General features: G+C 49.5%; 1 protein-coding gene across 8 annotated transcripts in view; it reads right to left on the bottom strand.

The window, feature by feature from the left end:
• DNM2 (dynamin 2) overlaps positions 1-12,505 on the bottom strand; it is a 71,337-nt gene extending 58,832 nt beyond the window's left edge. For 4 of the 8 annotated variants that reach the window (XM_044278816.1, XM_044278818.1, XM_044278819.1 and 1 more), the window contains exons 1-3: positions 12,247-12,505; positions 3,246-3,319; positions 307-456 (exon numbers count right to left, since the gene is read on the bottom strand). In XM_044278816.1, the coding sequence (XP_044134751.1) occupies positions 307-456; positions 3,246-3,319; positions 12,247-12,407 (385 nt within the window). In that variant the 5' untranslated portion in view covers positions 12,408-12,505. The remainder of the gene's footprint in view (positions 1-306; positions 457-3,245; positions 3,320-12,246) is intronic. The other 4 variants (XM_044278823.1, XM_044278821.1, XM_044278822.1 and 1 more) reach the window with 1 other exon arrangement.
• Between the last annotated feature and the right edge of the window lie 7,105 nt (positions 12,506-19,610).

The following is a 19,610-nucleotide window of genomic DNA, read 5'->3' as shown; positions in this document are numbered from 1 at the left end:
GTGAACCATTCCCATAGGGAAGCATTGGTTTCGCCTTGTTGAGCGTTTTACAGCGCGTAGGAACGCGCTGTAAAACGCTCAGGTGTGAACCCAGCCTTAGAGTCTCTGTAGATCGAGCGGAGCTTTCTGCTGTGATCACCATCACCCCTGGTAATAAACTTTGTACGAGTGCTGCAGTTTTTATCAGGAGAGGAAGGAGACAACTACTATAATACTGCCTCCTATGTACAAGAATATAACTGCTATAATACTGCCCCTTGTGGACTACTTCTGCAGTGAATCCCCTGATGACGCCCCCGCACTCACCATGAGGAGAATATACCCGCAGATTGATGGGTACTGGTGAGATGCCTTTGTTTGATCCAGTTACTCTCTCAGTTTCCGCTTCGATCTCCTGACGAACCTCATCAAAGTCTGTGAATTTCTTGGATTTGCAGTGAAGGAATTCAGCGTATTCTATAGAAAGAGGAAACGGAGGTTTATATCCGGCAGAGGTCACAAACTGCCGCTGTGGGTGGCAAAATGCTCCTCCCTCCCGCCCGTGTAACCCCGCGGTGGGAGGAGCAGACTCCACGTCACATAGCTCCTCCCTCCTGTCACCCAGTGGTGGGAGGAGCAGACTCCACGTCACATAGCTCCTCCCTCCTGTCACCCAGTGGTGGGAGGAGCAGACTCCACGTCACATAGCTCCTCCCTCCTGTCACCCAGTGGTGGGAGGAGCAGACTTCATGTCACATAGCTCATCCCTCCCGTCATAGCACAGGTTGACACAGAGCACCATCAATACTGTCTACCCACTTCTCAGCTGACAGCAGGAGAAGTAATGTACAGGTTTTCTGCCTTTGAATGTTAACAACAGTGTCCTCATTCACTGACAGCAAACATATTGAAAATGAAAAATATAAACACATTATTGAAGAACGTTGATTGATTTAACAGGAGGGAGACTATTCAGCTACACTGGGGGGCTGCTGCATACTGCACCACACACAGGTGACTGCCAGGTGGCGCTGCAGATGAGGACACAGCAGGTCGGGTTGTGGTGTGCACAGCTCGGGGCGAGCCGCAGGGCGGTGCAGCACCTCAAGCCACAGGCTGCAAACCCTCACCCCGGGTGAAAGTGCCCGCAGCACAGCTGCAGTAAATAAGCCTGCATGGGGCCTGTCACCAGATCTATACCACCGCCCCACGAGTTGCAAGATCCCTGCCCTAGCCAGCGACCACTGAACGCAGGAGGACATCCCAGCGGAGGCAGGCTGACAGGAAGCCACTACTGACTGCAGTTTGCACATGGTACTGCAGGTGTGGAATAACTGGGGCGCGGAGGGTTAACCACGGCACAGTCCGACTGATCTTTCTTTTGAAGTCTAATCAGTAGTCACAAAAACCTAAGGGAAACCGTCAAACTGGTTCTACCTGTAGAGAGGGCCTTTAATTGCCCTGTAAAGTAGACAAGAGGTAAAGGTTTAGGGTTCCCGCCCCAGAAGAGGAATAGGTCCTGCGTGGATCCCAGGCGGTAGGGGAACTACAAGTCCCAGCAGTCAGAGCAAGCGATAGGTAGATGCAAATGGTAGACATGGCTACTGGGTGACAACTCTAGATCTCAGGCTGCCAGGAGGGGAAGGATGATAGCTGGGCCCACTGCTGGATCCTCGGCGTTACAGCAAGCGATTCTACACCTGACAAATACCAATCCTTTAGGAGTGGCTTTACTGAACCCAAACGTCCCCCTGACCTCTGTCACAGGGGTCGAGGAAGCTGAGATATGAGGAGCTGTTTGTGCGGTCCACCGTAGAGCTGCCTTCTGCCCTGTTCACATCACGTCGGGCTACAAAATAAAACCGTATGCAGATATAAATGAAGACACAATATACCTCTCTGGAATAGATTGGACCCATTCATCCCCTTTAGAGGGGTTGTCCAGACCATCAATATCTGATTGCGGGGTCCAACAACCCACCCCTCTGTCAGTCAGCTGTTCTGAAGTAGCCCTGGTGCTGGAGGTAGGTGCGGGAAAGATCTGATCCATTGTGTAGCAGGATGGGAGCAGCAGCCGGCACCCTCCACCACATGCAATGGATGGAGCAGTGTGGGGGCTGTTTTTTTTGTTGGACGCGTTGTAGCTTTTACTGGGGCCATTATGAGGTACTTCCGACTAGTTGATCACTTATTTTTTACGCTATTCAGGAGGTGTATACTTCTGTATTGCAGTGTACTAGATCATTCACAGCAGATCTAAGGCAGGGCGTAATAGGCATATCAGGTCTGAAGAGCATTGTTAGGTCCTGGGCCACAGTAACAGCCCCTTGACGCCCATCAATCATATATTGGGGTCTCTGATGGACAGAGGGAACCCCCCTCCTTCTCACTAATCACTTAGATGCCAGGTAAGCACTGACCGCGGCAACAACAGGGATCGGAGGTCTTTTTGACGCTGGGTGCCAGTTGTAATGGTGTGGGGCTGGGCACGTCGCCTGAGCAGTCACCGCACCACGATAGTACATCACTGGGGTGGCACAATCCCTACCTAAGGCCTCATGCATACGACCGCCTTTTGCAGCATTTTTAGTGGATAACATATGGAGCCATTCATGGATCTCATCTGTGTGCCGTCCACATTCGTATTTCCGTTCTGCAAATTACAGAACGTGTCCTATTCTGGTCCGTATCGAGAGCGGGAGTGAGAAATATGGGGGTTTGTATTTATGGATGCCGCCATATGGTACAGACACTGTACCCCAGCTGTGAAGTAGAAGGCCCCGGCAATGTCGGCACAGCAGCTCTGAATTTTCAACGGCCATAGGACAGAAGATGGAGGTGGTCACGGGCTGTTCTTTGCTTCCTCCACTAGGACAGATGTCCGGCGCATGCGCAGATGTAGGGGGTTCCGCTGCTTTTATCTACGCATGCACCAGACGCTTCCCCATACCATTCAGGAAGCGGACATGTGGACAAGTCATGGACGTGGCCTTGACATTATAGGTTATGGGGGGGTGTAGACGCTTAGGTAGAGATTAGTCAGCCCTTTATCTTACTACCGGGGACAGAACGGGGAACATCTCTAATTAGCAACTATTTAAATACCAACAGGTCCTAACCTGCCCTGCACTGCCGGCAATGTAGAGGGACGCAGAAGCCATCTGAGGATTTTATTTTTTATGGTGTCAGGACCCATCAAACAGCTCCTCATATCTCAGCTTTCCCCCTGCAGTTTTTTTTCCTGTGTGCGTGAATAGGGTACAAACCTGTTTTAGAAAATATGAGCTGGAGGATGAGGGGACGACGTGTGACGATGCCGGATCCACGGGGCAAGAAGTCTCTGCGAAGAAATAAGAGAAAGGAAGAGTCAGATCTGCATCATTTCAGACCACGCGACTACTACTCCCCCCGTATCACAAGTGCGGGACCACCCATCCCACCACGAATACAAAATCCATGCACAACGTCGCTCTTTTCTACGGTGTGGCACTGCACGTAGGGCCCGGTCTGCCGTGTGCGAGTGACAACTGTCCGGTTTGCGGCCCCCTACCAGGTGTACACGTTAATCCGGCTCACTCCTCACACACGGTTTATGGGAAGTGACTAATGCCCTGTTTATTGACTCTTCACAAGCCATGGAACATACAGGACTCTCATCATCCCCCACGTCAGGCGGCTGATCCCAGAGCACATACGGGAGATTGATGGTTTACAAACTTTACACACGCATGTCATCAGGTGAACCTGCCCGAGACTCCTGTCCGCTGTCACAACAGGACGCAAGGCTGAGAAAAACCAGGACTGTACGGAGACTACAAAGAGCAGCGCTCAACAGGGGGGCGACACCCAGAACTGGGGGAAGCTCCTCCCCGGGGAATCAGCCTATGAAATCTGGCCTCAGTCCTGATGGGGGGGGGGCGTCATTGTGTGAGCCATAAGTGGAGAGTCGCTTCACGAGAGAAGATCCCCCTTTAAGACTAGAATGGGAAAAGTTAGGAACAAATGTATGTGCTCCAGAGCTGCATTTATAATTCTGCTGGGGGCTACCAGGAACAAGCTCTTCGTCAGACATCCCCAACAGCTCAGTAGGCTTCCTATAACGTGTGATGTGAACAGGATACTTCCTGCGCTGTGTACTCATCAGGTCATTTAGGATTACTGGGAGATTTCAGCTCTGAAGCCTGCAGAATTGTGACAGCAGCTCTGGAGTATAATACACCGTATATAAGGGATTCTCTCTTTTAAATTGTGGTCCCCCTCAAACCCCTAGACTTGGCACAGTGTATTCTGCATCGTTCAGGATTAGAAAAAAACTTTTATTTTTAAAAATGCATTTTCTTTTAAAAACAGCGCCACCCATGGCTACAGGTTGTACGTGGTACTGCAGCTCAGCCACATTCACTTTAAAAGGGATTTTCCAGGACTTCGATATCGACGACCTTTCCTTCAGGATAAGTCATATCAGATTGGTGGGTGCCTAAGACCTGGCACACCCAGCAGTCAGCTGTAATACCTGGCACGACCGCTACACGGCGTACAGAGCTGTTGTCGCCTTCCGTCTCCAACTCACTGTATAGTTTTCGGCTCGAAGCAGTTGATTGGTGGGGCTGCTGGGAGTTTGAGCCCCCCAATCAAAACACTCCAAGTACTGGGAAACCCCTTTGATGGAACTGGGCAGCAATACCGCATACAAGCAGGGGTGGCGCTGTTTTTGGAAAAAGTGGCCATGTGTTTCTAATCCTGGACAATTCCTGTAAGTCAGACTGTGACAACACGCCAGTACAGTATAAGAAGTGACGCAGTGGTCACTCATGTATATACCAGTACGTATATATAGCTCCACCGCCGGTCACCGGAGAGGAAGGAAACAGCAAGGTTAATCAACAAGCAGACATGGCTGGTTCTGGTGGCATGTGCTGCGTCAGCCTCTAGTAATCAGTGCACTACGGGCATCGGTCAGCCGGGCAGCCGGCCAACAGGAAGCCGATGCACAGACACATAGGAAAGGCATTGTGTCGTCCCGCGGCGAATCAGCCGCACAGCGAGGTACACATGAGCTCAGCACTTTGCCCCAGGAACAAAGCAACGGCTGGATCGCCCTCGTACATAGCCTCTGACGTGCTTACGCGCAGCCTACTGGCGTTAAAGACATAACAATTCTCACCCAGTGAGATCTATCAGATTTTGGATCTCCAGATAATAAGCCATTCACAAAGCCTGTTGGGACCTGGCAGCAAGTGTTCACTTTCCCTGCAGCGCCGCCACAGGAGAACCCAAGCATTACACAGTCTACATTCTCATCTATAGGATGTCCGTGTAATGCAGGACAGGTCAGGTCCTCCAGAGCGGGAGACGCTCTTTGTAACCTCTGACATGGGCTACTCCTTCCGCTGCAGCGGCCACTACAGTAGAAATGAAGTATTACAAGCCCATGGGCAGGTGAAGGGCATAGCGGCTGCTCGTTGGTGGGTCTCTGCTCTAGCCAATGGAGGGGCGGCACCCCCCCCCCTCCCACCCCCATCTATAATGTCCATTAGGTTCGAACAGGCCACACAGAGAGTTCATCTTTTGCCTCTGGTCTGGGGGATTATCATACTAAAATTTAGCTACAAGAGGGTGGACAGACGAGAAACACAAAAAAAGGGCCAAAAAGAAAAAATGAGAAATTCCCAGAATAGATAACATGCGGCAGGAGAGGAAGGAAGCGCTCGCTCGGGACGCTGTGTCCAGCTCCAGTGAGCGATGCTCTGCAGGGATGCTTCCCGGAGGTCTGCACAAGGCCGGCCGCCTGATGTCACCGCATTGTGCTGCACGTCCCTATCACGACGGGACATGAGACGGCTGAGATTTCTCAGATAAGGAGATTCCTCACAGTTGAGGAGGAAACCAAAGTGAGGACGGCTGATGCGGGCTCATCGCCGCCGTGCCTTTAAGAGCGGAGGAAGAACCTAACTACAGACCAAAGTATAAGACATGACGTGTCGGGGTTAGAACCCTGTCCACACTGTACGATGACCCTATAGGCCCGAGGACAGGTCGCCAGATTTCAAATGGTCGCTACTGTTTGAACAAAATGTGCTAATTTTGTCATATATCTCGTCAGAGAAAAAAAAAAACGCCTCTTTCTCCCACATCCTAAATGGACATTCTCTGCTAAATCCATTTAGAGAGAGGCGACGAACTGCCAGCTTACTGCAGGATCAGAATACATACCGCCCATGGAAGTCTACGGAGAGGGAGGGAGTGAGCTGCTAGAGGGAGAAAGAGGCATCTTCTCTGATAAGGTGTATGATGAAGTGTCTTATATTTACCTGTACTACCAAGCCAAAGTCTTGAAGCTACAGTGACCAGGAGTCGGAGTGTGCGGAGCCCCTAATGAATATTCATGAGCTCTCCAGGGACATTAAGGGATCATTCAGACGGCCGTATGCTGTCCGCAAAAACGCAGATTGTTTTTTTTGCGGATTAGATGCTGTCCCATTCACTTCTATGGGGCCCCTTTTCTTCCATTGCACGGCTCAGCAAAAAAACATGTCCTATACTTGTCAGTGAAAATTAGGACATGGCCCTACTGAAGTCTATGGATCAGCAATCCGTTTTTTTGCGGACAGCATACGGCCGTCTGAATGAGCCCTTATACTGATGACCTGTCCTCAGGATAGGTCATTAGTATCTGATTGGTGGGGATCAGACACCCGGGACCCCCACCTGGGTATAAAGGATAGGTCATCAGTATGAAAACCCCTTTAACTTCACATATCCGGACTACCCCTTTAACACAGACAGTGACAATCCAGGACAGCCGCAGGGCACGGATCACTTGGTGTTTACAGCTCCTCTGCTGAGTGATGCAACAAAACATGGATATCCCCCTCATCATCCATGCCTTCCTGCTGGGAGTGGTGTGTGCAGGGCGATACGGCCGCTATCACCTAGGAGTGTGTGTGGGCTATTCTGGGAAGGGCGTGACCGCTGTATACCCAGCTTATCGGACGCTGCAGCAAACGCCATAAAACATTTACAACATATCACGAGCAGAGGACGTAACTGCAAGACTCAGAGTACAACTCCTATCTGGTTATGGTGGGCACAGCACAGGCACAACACTACACTCAGGTTACCTGGGGACATAGAAGACGTCTGTGCGACTGCAGACAAGAAGGAGAACGCCCCCTACACAAGGAAGTCTCCGGGAGCCTCATCATCTTCTCCATGATTAATGCTGATGTCCCCAGTCATCCAGTGCACCATGGATGATTACTCCACCCAGAGAGGTGACCACCCAGCAGCTCCAACACCCTGACCAGCACCGAAACGTTCCTGCCCTTAGTAAAACTACCGCCCAACACTGACTCTACAGCCTGGAACATCACATGTAGTGTCTCAGTAGTAAATGCTTATTACACCCGCCCCCCCGATGCGCCATGTACTTCTCTACTGACGAGCCTGCTCTCCAGCACATGCCCCACGTTCATGGGGTGATCGCGGCTGAGGCCTTACTCACACCTCCATATCGAGAAGCCATGGTCCATGTGGCGGTTCTGTGCGCTCCGGGTGTCACCTGTGCATCCATCATTTCCCCTACTGAGCACCACTGATGCCAGTAAGAAACAAGGACGTGATTTACTGACGTGTTGTGAGAAAACACCACATCTCACCACATGGTCTCGGCCGCAGCTAAAGAAACAAGGAACAAAACTCCAAGTCTAGAAAAAAAAACACATCTCCTTCCTTCTTCTGATCTTTTTCCTGAGAAATTACTTTTCATTATGAAGAAGGATTGGACTGAGACCTAAAAAGACAACGGGGGAAAGGCCGAACCCTTAGTAATAATGTGAGGTGAATACATGGCATTACTCCCCGGGAAACCCGCACTGAGCTACACTCCTGTATTACTGCTACCACTGGTACCAGGTCCTTGCCGAATGTTTTCTAACTCAACCTCTCTTTTCTTTGAGGTGTCAATTATGTGGACCTCGGTGGACACGTCTAAGCTCAGGCTCTTAGTCCTTCTGTGGGACTTAGTCCTTTCCGGCTTCTCCTATATGAACTGGTCGGATTATTTTACAATTAGCTATGTTGAAGCAGCCCCCAGGGACGATGGGTGATGTATGACCACTTAGCGGGTGTATATTGGGGCTTCTACAATAATTTATTAGATGTGCCCTTTATGAATATGTCTAGGCTCTAGGGAGTCCTCGGGTTCCAGATGTCTTCCACAGATCTGCATACATCAAGATATCTCACCATCAAAGGGGCTATCCAACCTTATATCAGACCTCCCCAGAGTGGACGACCTGCAGTGGTGGTCATACTTACCCGTGCCTCCCGTGTACAAGAATCTATCTACTATAATACTGCTCCGCGTGTACAAGAATCTATCTACTATAATACTGCTCCGCGTGTACAAGAATCTATCTACTATAATACTGCTCCGCGTGTACAAGAATCTATCTACTATAATACTGCTCCGCGTGTACAAGAATCTATCTACTATAATACTGCTCCGCGTGTACAAGAATCTATCTACTATAATACTGCTCCGCGTGTACAAGAATCTATCTACTATAATACTGCTCCGCGTGTACAAGAATCTATCTACTATAATACTGCTCCGCGTGTACAAGAATCTATCTACTATAATACTGCTCCTATGTGCAAGAATATAACTACTATAATACTGCCTCCTATGTACAAGAATATAACTACTATAATACTGCCTCCTATGTACAAGAATATAACTACTATAATACTGCCTCCTATGTACAAGAATATAACTACTATAATACTGCCTCCTATGTACAAGAATATAACTACTATAATACTGCCTCCTATGTACAAGAATATAACTACTATAATACTGCCTCCTATGTACAAGAATATAACTACTATAATACTGCCTCCTATGTACAAGAATATAACTACTATAATACTGCCTCCTATGTACAAGAATATAACTACTATAATACTGCCCCTATTTACAAGAATATAACTACTATAATACTGCTCCTATGTACAAGAATATAACTACTATAATACTGCCTCCTATGTACAAGAATATAACTACTATAATACTGCCTCCTATGTACAAGAATATAACTACTATAATACTGCCTCCTATGTACAAGAATATAACTACTATAATACTGCCTCCTATGTACAAGAATATAACTACTATAATACTGCTCCTATGTACAAGAATATAACTACTATAATACTGCCTCCTATGTACAAGAATATAACTACTATAATACTGCCCCTATTTACAAGAATATAACTACTATAATACTGCTCCTATGTACAAGAATATAACTACTATAATACTGCCTCCTATGTACAAGAATATAACTACTATAATACTGCCTCCTATGTACAAGAATATAACTACTATAATACTGCTCTCCTATGTGCAAGAATATAACTACTATAATACTGCCTCCCGTGTACAAGAATATAACTACTATAATACTGCTCCCATGTACAAGAATATAACTACTATAATACTGCTCCTATGTACAAGAATATAACTACTATAATACTGCTCCTATGTACAAGAATATAACTGCTATAATACTTCTGCTATGTACAAGAATATTACTATAATACTGCTCCTATGTACAAGAATATAACTACTATAATACTGCCTCCTATGTACAAGAATATAACTACTATAATACTGCTCCTATGTACAAGAATATAACTACTATAATACTGCCTCCTATGTACAAGAATATAACTGCTATAATACTGCTCCTATCCTTAGGAGTACTAATACACCATCAGGGACAACAACAAGCATGCAGACTGCCTCCAATAACAGCTAGCAGAATAGTGAGTGCAGCTCTGGAGTACAATACAGGATAAGTAAAGTATGTAGACAGTGATACAGATGCAGTTGGGCAGTGCCAGTTGTGCAAAGAAGATGACAAACCCCGATACCTGGATACATAACACGGTGAATAGAATACCAGACCTACAGTGAAGACTGACACGTAAACAGTCAGAGCACCTAACAGTGCAGATTTATATACCATTAGGAGGACACGCTCCTGTGTTCCATGCATCAGAAAGGTTGTCAGGAATAATTAACAGACCCCGGGATGCAGAGGAGGTTGCACTTTGCACGGAGCTGACAAGATTCACGTCCCTCCGGCCTCGTCTGTGTCGGCACCAGTTACATAAATCGATGGCTACTGGCTTCCACGTGGGCTGGCACCCATTTACGTACCCCGCACCCCTCTGTTTATCATGGTGCAGAGTCTGCAGGGCCGGAGTGCCCCATCCTAGGCGGCACAGCCTCCTGGTGCCCGGCCTGCAGTGCACGCTGCGTTGTAAACAGATGCGGGCAGGACTTGGCACCATGCCCCGTGTACCAGATAAAAGGGGTGAGAACCCAGTACACGGCGGGTCCGGTCATTGGCGGGCCCGGCGACAGGAACACGCATATCTCCCTACACGTGGGAGCAGAGCATGCATCCATCCCCTTGTGGGTACCATCGGCTTCCAGGTCATCTCAGAGAATCGCTTGTAGGACAATTCCCTTAGGCCTCATACACACTGTTCAGTTTTTTTGCGGTCTGCAAACCGCGGATCCGTAAAAAAACGGCCCATTGTAGAAATGCCTATACTTGTCCGCAAAATGGACAAGAATAGGACATGTTATATATTTTTTTGCGGGGCCACGGAACGGAGCAACGGATGCGGAGGGGCGGTACAGCACTGGTGTGTAAGAATGGGGCACATACAGGGGCGGCACACGTCACACACAGGCCTGGCAGGTGACATCGCTATCCGCCACCTGCATCCATGGATTATCTCCCTAGAAAATCCACGTCGCGCTCCTCTAGTGTTGGTAAGATCCCCGCCAGGGTGAAAGCCAATATGGCTGCCGCACGAGCGTCCTCTGATCTCCCAGGCTATGCCGCTATACGGCTGCAGTACTCCGAGGATTTACCATTCAGGGGTCTAGGAAAGCTCAGCGAGAACCCCCGTGAGTCAAAGAAGCGACTATACGCGTCGTCAGTCTGCAAATAAACTAACAAAAAAAAACGGATGACGTCCGTGTTTTCTTTTTTTGCAGATCCTTTTTAACAATGCCTGTCCTGGTCCGCAAGACGGACAAGATACGGAGCGTACACGCGTATACAGAATGTCCGGCGCGGAGTGATTTTTGTTTTTTTTTCCAAGCCCCATCAAAGTGAATGGTTCCGGCTACAGACCTGTAAAAAAAAAAAAACACGGAACGGCAACAAAATACCCGTAAAGTGATTGTCAAGAACTAGAAAAACAAAACATTGCTTTCTTCCAAAAAAAAAAAAACAGCACCACCACAGGCCGTGTGCGGTACTGCAGCGGTGTCCCATTGCCTACAATGGCGCCAAGCTGTAATACCAGACACAACCCACGCACAAGGGTGGCGCTTTATTTTTTATTCCTTTTAGAAGACGGCAGCCATGTTTTGTAGTCGCCCGGAAATGACCAGCCGCTCGCCACATAATGGGGACTGTACTGCTAGCGGTTTTTCCCGATAGATTGAAAGGAACGGGTTGGCGTAAAACAGGCGGGGGTCATTCTCTGTACAGCTGCGGATGAGAGTAAACAATCCGTGGCGCAGGGGCACATTACGTGGCGGTATTTGCTCCATGCTCCATGGGGGCGACGGTGGACTGTCCAAGGTCTGATCCTCCGGCAGTACGTCCACGTTGCGGTTTACAGGCGTGAGGTCATTATAACACGTCCTCTGTAGCGGGGCACGTGAGCCCGAGCGTATACGACACGGGGTCAGCAATCTTCGGCGCTCCAGCTGTTGTGAAACTACATTCCCCAGCATGCTCCAGAGTTCTGAGCAGAGGAAGTATACATGCTGGGAGTTGTAGTTTGACAACAGCTGGCGCGCCGGAGGCGGCCTACTACTGGTAAAGGAGGATGGGCGATATAATTATACACACATCAGTCTGCAGAGCTCCAGCTGCTGGGAAACTACAACTCCCAGCATGGCCTGACAGCCAATTGTAGTTTCCCAGCAGCTGTGGGCATGGAGACTATACAGAGCGATGCAGACATGGCACACACCTACAGACATGGTGTGTGACAGGTAAGTGGCCCTCGTCTCCATGGAGACGGCTCTGGGGTCTGTCAGCGCGCAGCACGGTGACGTCACTCATTGACCGGCCGGGAGGAAAAACTACGTCAAGTGCGTAAACTCCTTCCGTGAATAGCGGAGCCCCCGAGAGGAGGCACGAACCGCCGCCGCCCGGGGCTACTTACCGGCCGACGAAGTTTTCCAGCACGGAACTCTTGCCGGCGCTCTGTCCTCCCACCACGGCTATCTGCGGCAAGTCGAGGTTGCAGGATTGGCCTATGGAACTGAACGCGTCCTGGAGCTTGTTGACGAGGGGAATCAGCTCCTCCATCCCCCGGTTCCCCATGGTTGCTGACGGTCACTCGGACAGCTCTCCGTTACCGCTCGGCTTCCTCTGCCATCCACTCTGCCCAACGGCCGCCACCTGGCATACGCTATTGGTCCATGTTTATGTCACTCAAAATTTCCACCGCTTTGATTGGGTGCGGGCTCTCGGACGTCATCGTCAAGAAAGGGCGGAGAAGCCAGGAGGCGGTGCTAGGTAGAAAGGGCAGCCTCGCAGGCTCTGATTGGTTAGCAAGGCGATTTCCGTCATGGAGGGGAGCGAAGCTTATTGGATTAGCTCAGCTGTTGCTCAAAGCACGTGACACCGTGGCTTAACCCTTTGTTACACACCCGGAAGCCAAAAGTGCCTATAGCTCCAGCTGGTGTAGAACTATGGAGGAACATGCTGGGACTGTTAGTTCTCCAGCAACTGGATAGCAACATTAGACAGGTGTATACAGTGTAAAGAAATGTATAATGTATTATTATAGAAATATGTTACTGACTTTAAGGACAATAATAAAAAAAAATTAAAAAGTATATACAGATATAAAATACGCAAAAAAATGCCCAAAAAATAATAAAGACGATTTTGTGCACATCTCATGTGTTACTTCATGTGTATCATCCTTAAAAAGCCCATGATTTGCAGATACAAACAACATCTCTTAGCAACCATCCGTGAAAAACTTGCTTGCGGTTTTCACGCAGCCCCATTCACTTCTATGGGGCCTGCGTTGCGTGAAAAACACAGAATATAGAACACGCTGCGATTTTCACCCAACGCACAAGTGATGCGTGAAAACCAACGCTCGAAATGAATGGGTCAGGATTCAGTGCGGACGCAATGCGTTCGCGTCACGCATTGCACCTGTGCGGAATACTCGCTCGTGTGAAAGGGGCCTTAGAGAACTTGATTCGATGTTTATGAATCACTTGCAAATATTCTTATGTATTACGGCGGCCTCCTCTCAGCACCAGACGCGTTTCGGAGCTACTTGCTCCTTCATCAGTGGCGGGCAGTAAGGTGGATATTCAGTTGTGAGGAGCAGATTCTTATAATATCGGAGATATACGGACCAGAGTGTCGCAATCCTACGTATAATATTACATGGTTATTTATCTCCGTTATATCAGGCAACATAAAAGCGTAAGCTCTGCGTATATAGAAAAGAAGGCATGTTGGATTCAAATGATCTGTGGTTGTCATTTTCCTATAAGACAGTCGAAATTCCTTGTCTTAATGACCCTCCCTATATGTATAGAAAGGCCACATGGAGTTTCAACACCGTGTTAATAAGCGCCACATTGGGTACATGTATGAACCGCAGGTGTATTCATCAAAAAACGCATATGCGTTTTCAATGCGTTATTGGCGCGTTTTCTTCATTTTAGATGTCTATATATTGCTCCATGAATCATATACATACGTCAGTTACAGTGCTGCCCATAATTCTTCATACCCCAGGCAAATTTTGACTTAAAGTTACTTTTATTCAACCAGCAAGTAATTTTTTGACGGAAAATGACATGGGTGTCTCCCAAAAGATAATAAGACGATGTACAAGAGGCATCATTGTGGGGGAAAAACATTTCTCAGCTTTTATTTACATTTGAGCAAAAAATACAAGATGTTCCGCACTGTGGAAAATCTCAGAGGACGTGGTCGGAAGCCAAAAGTGACACCTGTGCTGGCCAGGAGGATAGTTAGAGAGGTGAAAAAGAATCCAAGGATCACCACCAAGGCCACCCTGGTGAATCTGGGCTCTGCTGGTGGCAATGTCTCAAGGCAGACAATCCAACGGACACTGCACACTGCTGGGTTTCACTTCTCCAGATAAGGCACACAAAAGCTCGCTTGGCCTTTGCAAAAGCTCATCTGGACAAAGAAGAAGACTTCTGGTCTTCTGTGTTATGGTCAGATGAAACAAAAATTTAATTGTTTGGCCACAATGATGTTTCCTTCACTTGGCGTAAAAAAGGAGAAGCCTTCAACCCAAAGAACACCATCCCCACTGTCAAACATGGTGGTGGGAAGCTAATGCTTTGGGGGTGTTTTTCAGCCAATGGACCAGGGAACCTAATCACAGTAAAGGGCACCATGAAAAAAGATCTTGCCACTTCACTTGCTATGGCTGCCGCAGCGCTGCCCAGTGCCTCCGTTCTCCCGCTCCTTGTGCTGCCTGGGTCCACCTTTCACCATGGTGGGCCTGCCTCCTCATACGTGCCACGCCGTGCCTGCGCTCCGCTCTTGCTGCATCCCTACGCACGCACAGGCTATTGTTGTATGTAGGGAATCCAGCCACTTGTGCTCCGCTCCCCCCCAGCCCAACCAGGAACAAATGAGGAGCTGTCGATCTGCAGAGGAACTGACAGCTCAACATGGCGGCTGCCCCAGCACCAGCCTCACCACAGCCTTCACCATCATCATCACTATAGGAATGTGTCACCTGCTCAGCCCCCACTACTACCACTCCCAGCTGACAGCAACGTGGGAGAGTAGTGACAGCCTGTGTGTGTTTAGCTGCATTTCTACAAGACTATTTATAATTTAATATGAACCCACTATAATGTCACCCCACTAGTAACCCTGCTCCCCCCTCCTCCTGTCCCCCCACTAGTGACCCTGCTGCCCCCTCCTCCTGTCACCTCACTAGTAACCCTGCTCCCCCCTCCTCCTGTCCCCCCACTAGTGACCCTGCTGCCCCCTCCTCCTGTCCCCCCACTAGTGACCCTGCTGCCCCTCCTCCTGTCCCCCCACTAGTGATCCTGCTCCCCCCTCCTCCTGTCCCCCCTGCTGGCCCTCCTCCTGTCCCCCCACTAGTGACCCTGCTGCCCCTCCTCCTGTCCCCCCACTAGTGACCCTGCTCCCCCCTCCTCCTGTCACCCCACTAGTGACCCTGCTCCCCCTCCTCCTGTCACCCCACTAGTGACCCTGCTCCCCCTCCTCCTGTCCCCCACTAGTGACCCTGCTTCCCCCCTCCTCCTGCCCCCCTACTGACCCTGCTCCCCCTCCTCTTGTCCCGTCACTAGTGACCCTGCTCCCCCTCCTCTTGTCCCCTCACTAGTGACCCTGCTCCCCCCTCCTCCTGTCACCCCTAGTGAACCTGCTCCTCCTCCTCCTGTCACCCCACTAGTGACCCTGCTCCCCCCTCCTTCTGCCCCCCTAGTAACCCTGCTCCCCCCCACTAGTGACCCTGCTCCCCCCCACTAGTGACCCTGCTCCCCCCTCCTCCTGTCGACCCACTAGTGACCCTGCTCCCCCCTCCTCCTGTCACCTCACTAGTGACCCTGCTCCCCCCTCCTCCTGTCACCCCACTAGTGACCCTGCTCCCCCCTCCTCCTGTCACCCCACTAGTGACCCTGCTCCCCCTCCTCCTGTCACCCCTAGTGACCCTGCTCTCCCCCTCCTTCTGCCCCCCTAGTAACCCTGCTCCCCCCCACTAGTGACCCTGCTCCCCCCTCCTCCTGTCACCCCACTAGTGACCCTGCTCCCCCCTCCTCCTGTCACCCCACTAGTGACCCTGCTCCCCCCTCCTCCTGTCACCCCACTAGTGACCCTGCTCTCCCCTCCTCCTGTCCCCCCACTAGTGACCCTGCTCCCCCCTCCTCCTGTCCCCCCACTAGTGACCCTGCTCCCCCCTCCTCCTGTCCCCCCACTAGTGACCCTGCTCTCCCCTCCTCCTGTCCCCCCACTAGTGACCCTGCTCCCCCCTCCTCCTGTCCCCCCACTAGTGACCCTGCTCCCCCCTCCTCCTGTCACCCCACTAGTGACCCTGCTCCCCCCTCCTCCTGTCCCCTCACTAGCGACCCTGCTCTCCCCTCCTCTTGTCAGCCCACTAGTGACCCTGCTCCCCCTCCTCCTGTCACCCCACTAGTGACCCTGCTCCCCCTCCTCCTGTCACCCCACTAGTGACCCTGCTCCCCCCTCCTCCTGTCCCCCCACTAGTGACCCTGCTTCCCCCCTCCTCCTGTCACCTCACTAGTGACCCTGCTCCCCCTCCTCCTGTCACCCCACTAGTGACCCTGCTCCCCCCCTCCTCCTGTCACCCCACTAGTGACCCTGCTCCCCCCTCCTCCTGTCACCCCACTAGTGACCCTTCTCCCCCCTCCTCCTGTCACCTCACTAGTGACCCTGCTCCCCCTCCTCCTGTCACCTCACTAGTGACCCTGCTCCCCCCTCCTCCTGTCACCCCACTAGTGACCCTGCTCTCTCCTCCTGTCTCCCCACTAGTGACCCTGTCCCTGTGTATGTGTGTGTCTGTCCCTCTGTGTGTGTCTCTCCCTGTGTGTCTCTCCCTGTGTGTCTCTCCCTGTGTGTGTCACCATCACCATGCCCACAGTGTTCCTATGTCTTGACACAGCTGCATCAGGACATTCTGTGCGGGGCAAGAAGAAGAAGATGGAAGAGGAGGCAGCTCTGCCAGCATGAAGTCCGTGGGAGAGGCACAGGGAGGCACACTAAGGACGTAGATAACACTACTACATGATCTACACTAGTGTTATCTGTGGTTTTACATAGGACTGCAGGTAACACTACCACATTATCAGCACTTTATTTGTGATTTTACATAGGACTGTAGGTGACACTACTACATTTTCTGTACTCAGATAGCCATCACTGTGTTATCTGTGTTGTTACATGGGACTGCAGGTGATATCTACTATATTATCTGTACTCAGAGAGTTATCACTGCATAGGGGGGCCCACTGAGATTTTATCACCCAAGGACCCACATGAGCCTGGAGCCAACGCGGCGAGATATGTGGGTGGGGCTGTGTGTGGGTGTGGCTTGAGGGTGGGCGGGGACACAGGGGCACCATAATCTCCTATTGCGCGGGGGCCCCATGAGTTGTCAGTCCGCCCCTGTGCGGAGATGGAATTGTTCGTTTTTTTGTAGTTATGGGATGGGTGCCAATCGAGGACGGGACATCAAGGTCCGGCTGTTTACCAGCACCAGATCTTCCCTCCTTGGTAGCCCCCTATCCCCTTTCCATTCACGCCTCTTTTCTTCCTTTCTTCTTTTTGGATACGGTATTTGTCATGTAAATAAGAAAAACAGACATATGAAAATAAATCAAGGAATGACACATGTCGGGTGCCGGACCTCCGGGATGTCATACGAGCAGAAAACATATGAACAGAACTAGGAACACCAGAACTTTATTACAAGATACCAAGAACATGACAAAAACAAAGAGACCTCAATGTACTGCCATGGAACAGTGGGTGAGAACCCACTGCACCACTGACCAGCAATAGTCTGGAAGGGCGTAACTAAGCAACACCCAGGTCTTCACTAGGGCCTCATATAGTGAGGATAGGCTTGATCCTAGGGTAGTTGCCAGGGGCTACTAAAGAGCGTAAACCAAATCAGTGGCAGCAGGAAAAGGCGGGCACGGAGATATGAACAAGGTACCAGCAGCACATTGAGCAGACAGGTATAAACAGGATACAGGCAAGGCAGAAAAAAGGCAGAAGCATTTACCTGCGCCGCAAGCAAATAGAAGCTAAGTGTCCCCATGCAGAGCTGCACACGGATGGAGATTCCCCCTCCGGGGAAGCCAGGAACCCCCTTTCCAGAGGATGACATGGACAGACATGAACAGAAGCAGTTAAGTGCTGCCAAACTATACAGGAATACCGACATGAAAACAGACGCAGTTAAAGAGTTTCTGTCCTGAGAAATAACGTTATGTAGCTGACTGACATTAGTCATGTGCTAATGTCCGCAGTACATAACAGTGTGCTTTCTAAGTCTCTGCCTGACACCGTTCTCCTAAAATAAACACTTTTATGCTAATGAGCCTCTAGGTTCTATGAGGGCGTTGCTTCAGCACCTAGAGGCTTGGTCTACTCACCCTTTGGCACACCCAGGTCCAGTTGATTGGCGAGTTCGCCTCCTTATCCAGTAAATCCCGCACCTGCGCCGTCCCGATTAGTATTTGGCGCCTGCACAGTGAGTCAAGGACGCACGCCTGCTGCCGGCCTCACTCACCGAGCCTGCGCTGGCTTCACTCACTGCGCAGGCGCCGTCCCATTTAGTATTCAGCGCAGGCGCAGTGAGTGAAGGACGCGCTTGGAGCGCTTCCTTCACTCACTGCGCCTGCGCCAAATTCAGTCTTTTTTAGCCGGAGAGAAAACGGCAGCATGCTGCGGTATTTTATCCGTTCTGAAATGGCAAAAAGTCTGAATGAAAGACATCCTGATGCATCCTGAACGGATTGCTCTCCATTAAGAAAGCATTAGGATAAAACTGATCAGTTCTTTTCTGGTATTGAGCTCCTAGGATGGAACTCAATGCCGGAAAAGAATAAGAATATCAGGCTGGCAATGTCATTTCACCCATTCGCCCCTAGGTGGTGCTGGCACCGGCGATGGAACTGCCTGCCGGAATCCTCTGCCGCAAGTGTGAAAGTATCCTCATAGGAAATATCATACAATGCAAATAAATACATAAATAAGCAGATGTTTAAGGTGTTCCTTTTAAGGTGTCATATGTGGGACGCTGCAACAAGATATGTGGGAAATACCCAACATTGACATAATTTCCAGTCATTATACCACCTTTATGTACTAAAATACGATATTAAAGATCTGAAAATCATGGGCTTTTTAAGAATGATACACATGATGTAACATATGAGATGTGTTTTTATTAATTTTTTGCATATTTTGGATATTTTGTATCTGTATTTTTTTTATATTATTTTAGATTTTTATTGTCCTTTTTGAGGGATTATTGCTATTATGTACTGAATAAATAATTATGGGTAATGACATATTGTACGGTTCCTTGCAGTGGCAGGTATTTGAGTGCCCTCCATACCATTACTTCTACAATTTCCTATATCAGCGGATGGTGTAACGAGGAGAGTGCACCTAATCCGTGGATCTGGGTCGGTAGAGCCACTGTTATCTACTACAAATCTCTATATTACTGACTTTAGTGCTAACTATTAGTGTATCTGTATGTGGGGGGTCATATGTGTCCATCTAAAAATTTACCCAAGTGACACCCAATGACTTCCTATAATACTGCCATCTATGTACAAGAATATAACTACTATAATACTGCCTCTTATGTACAAGAATATAACTACTATAATACTGCCTCCTATGTACAAGAATATATCTACTATAATACTGCCCCTATGTACAAGAATATAACTGCTATAATACTGCCATCTATGTACAAGAATATAACTACTATAATACTGCCTC

This window comes from Bufo gargarizans, chromosome 2, assembly GCF_014858855.1.
Source record: "Bufo gargarizans isolate SCDJY-AF-19 chromosome 2, ASM1485885v1, whole genome shotgun sequence".
Lineage (NCBI taxonomy): Eukaryota > Metazoa > Chordata > Amphibia > Anura > Bufonidae > Bufo > Bufo gargarizans.
The sequence above is the reverse complement of the archived record's forward strand: the minus strand, read 5'-3'. Positions and strand labels throughout refer to the sequence as shown.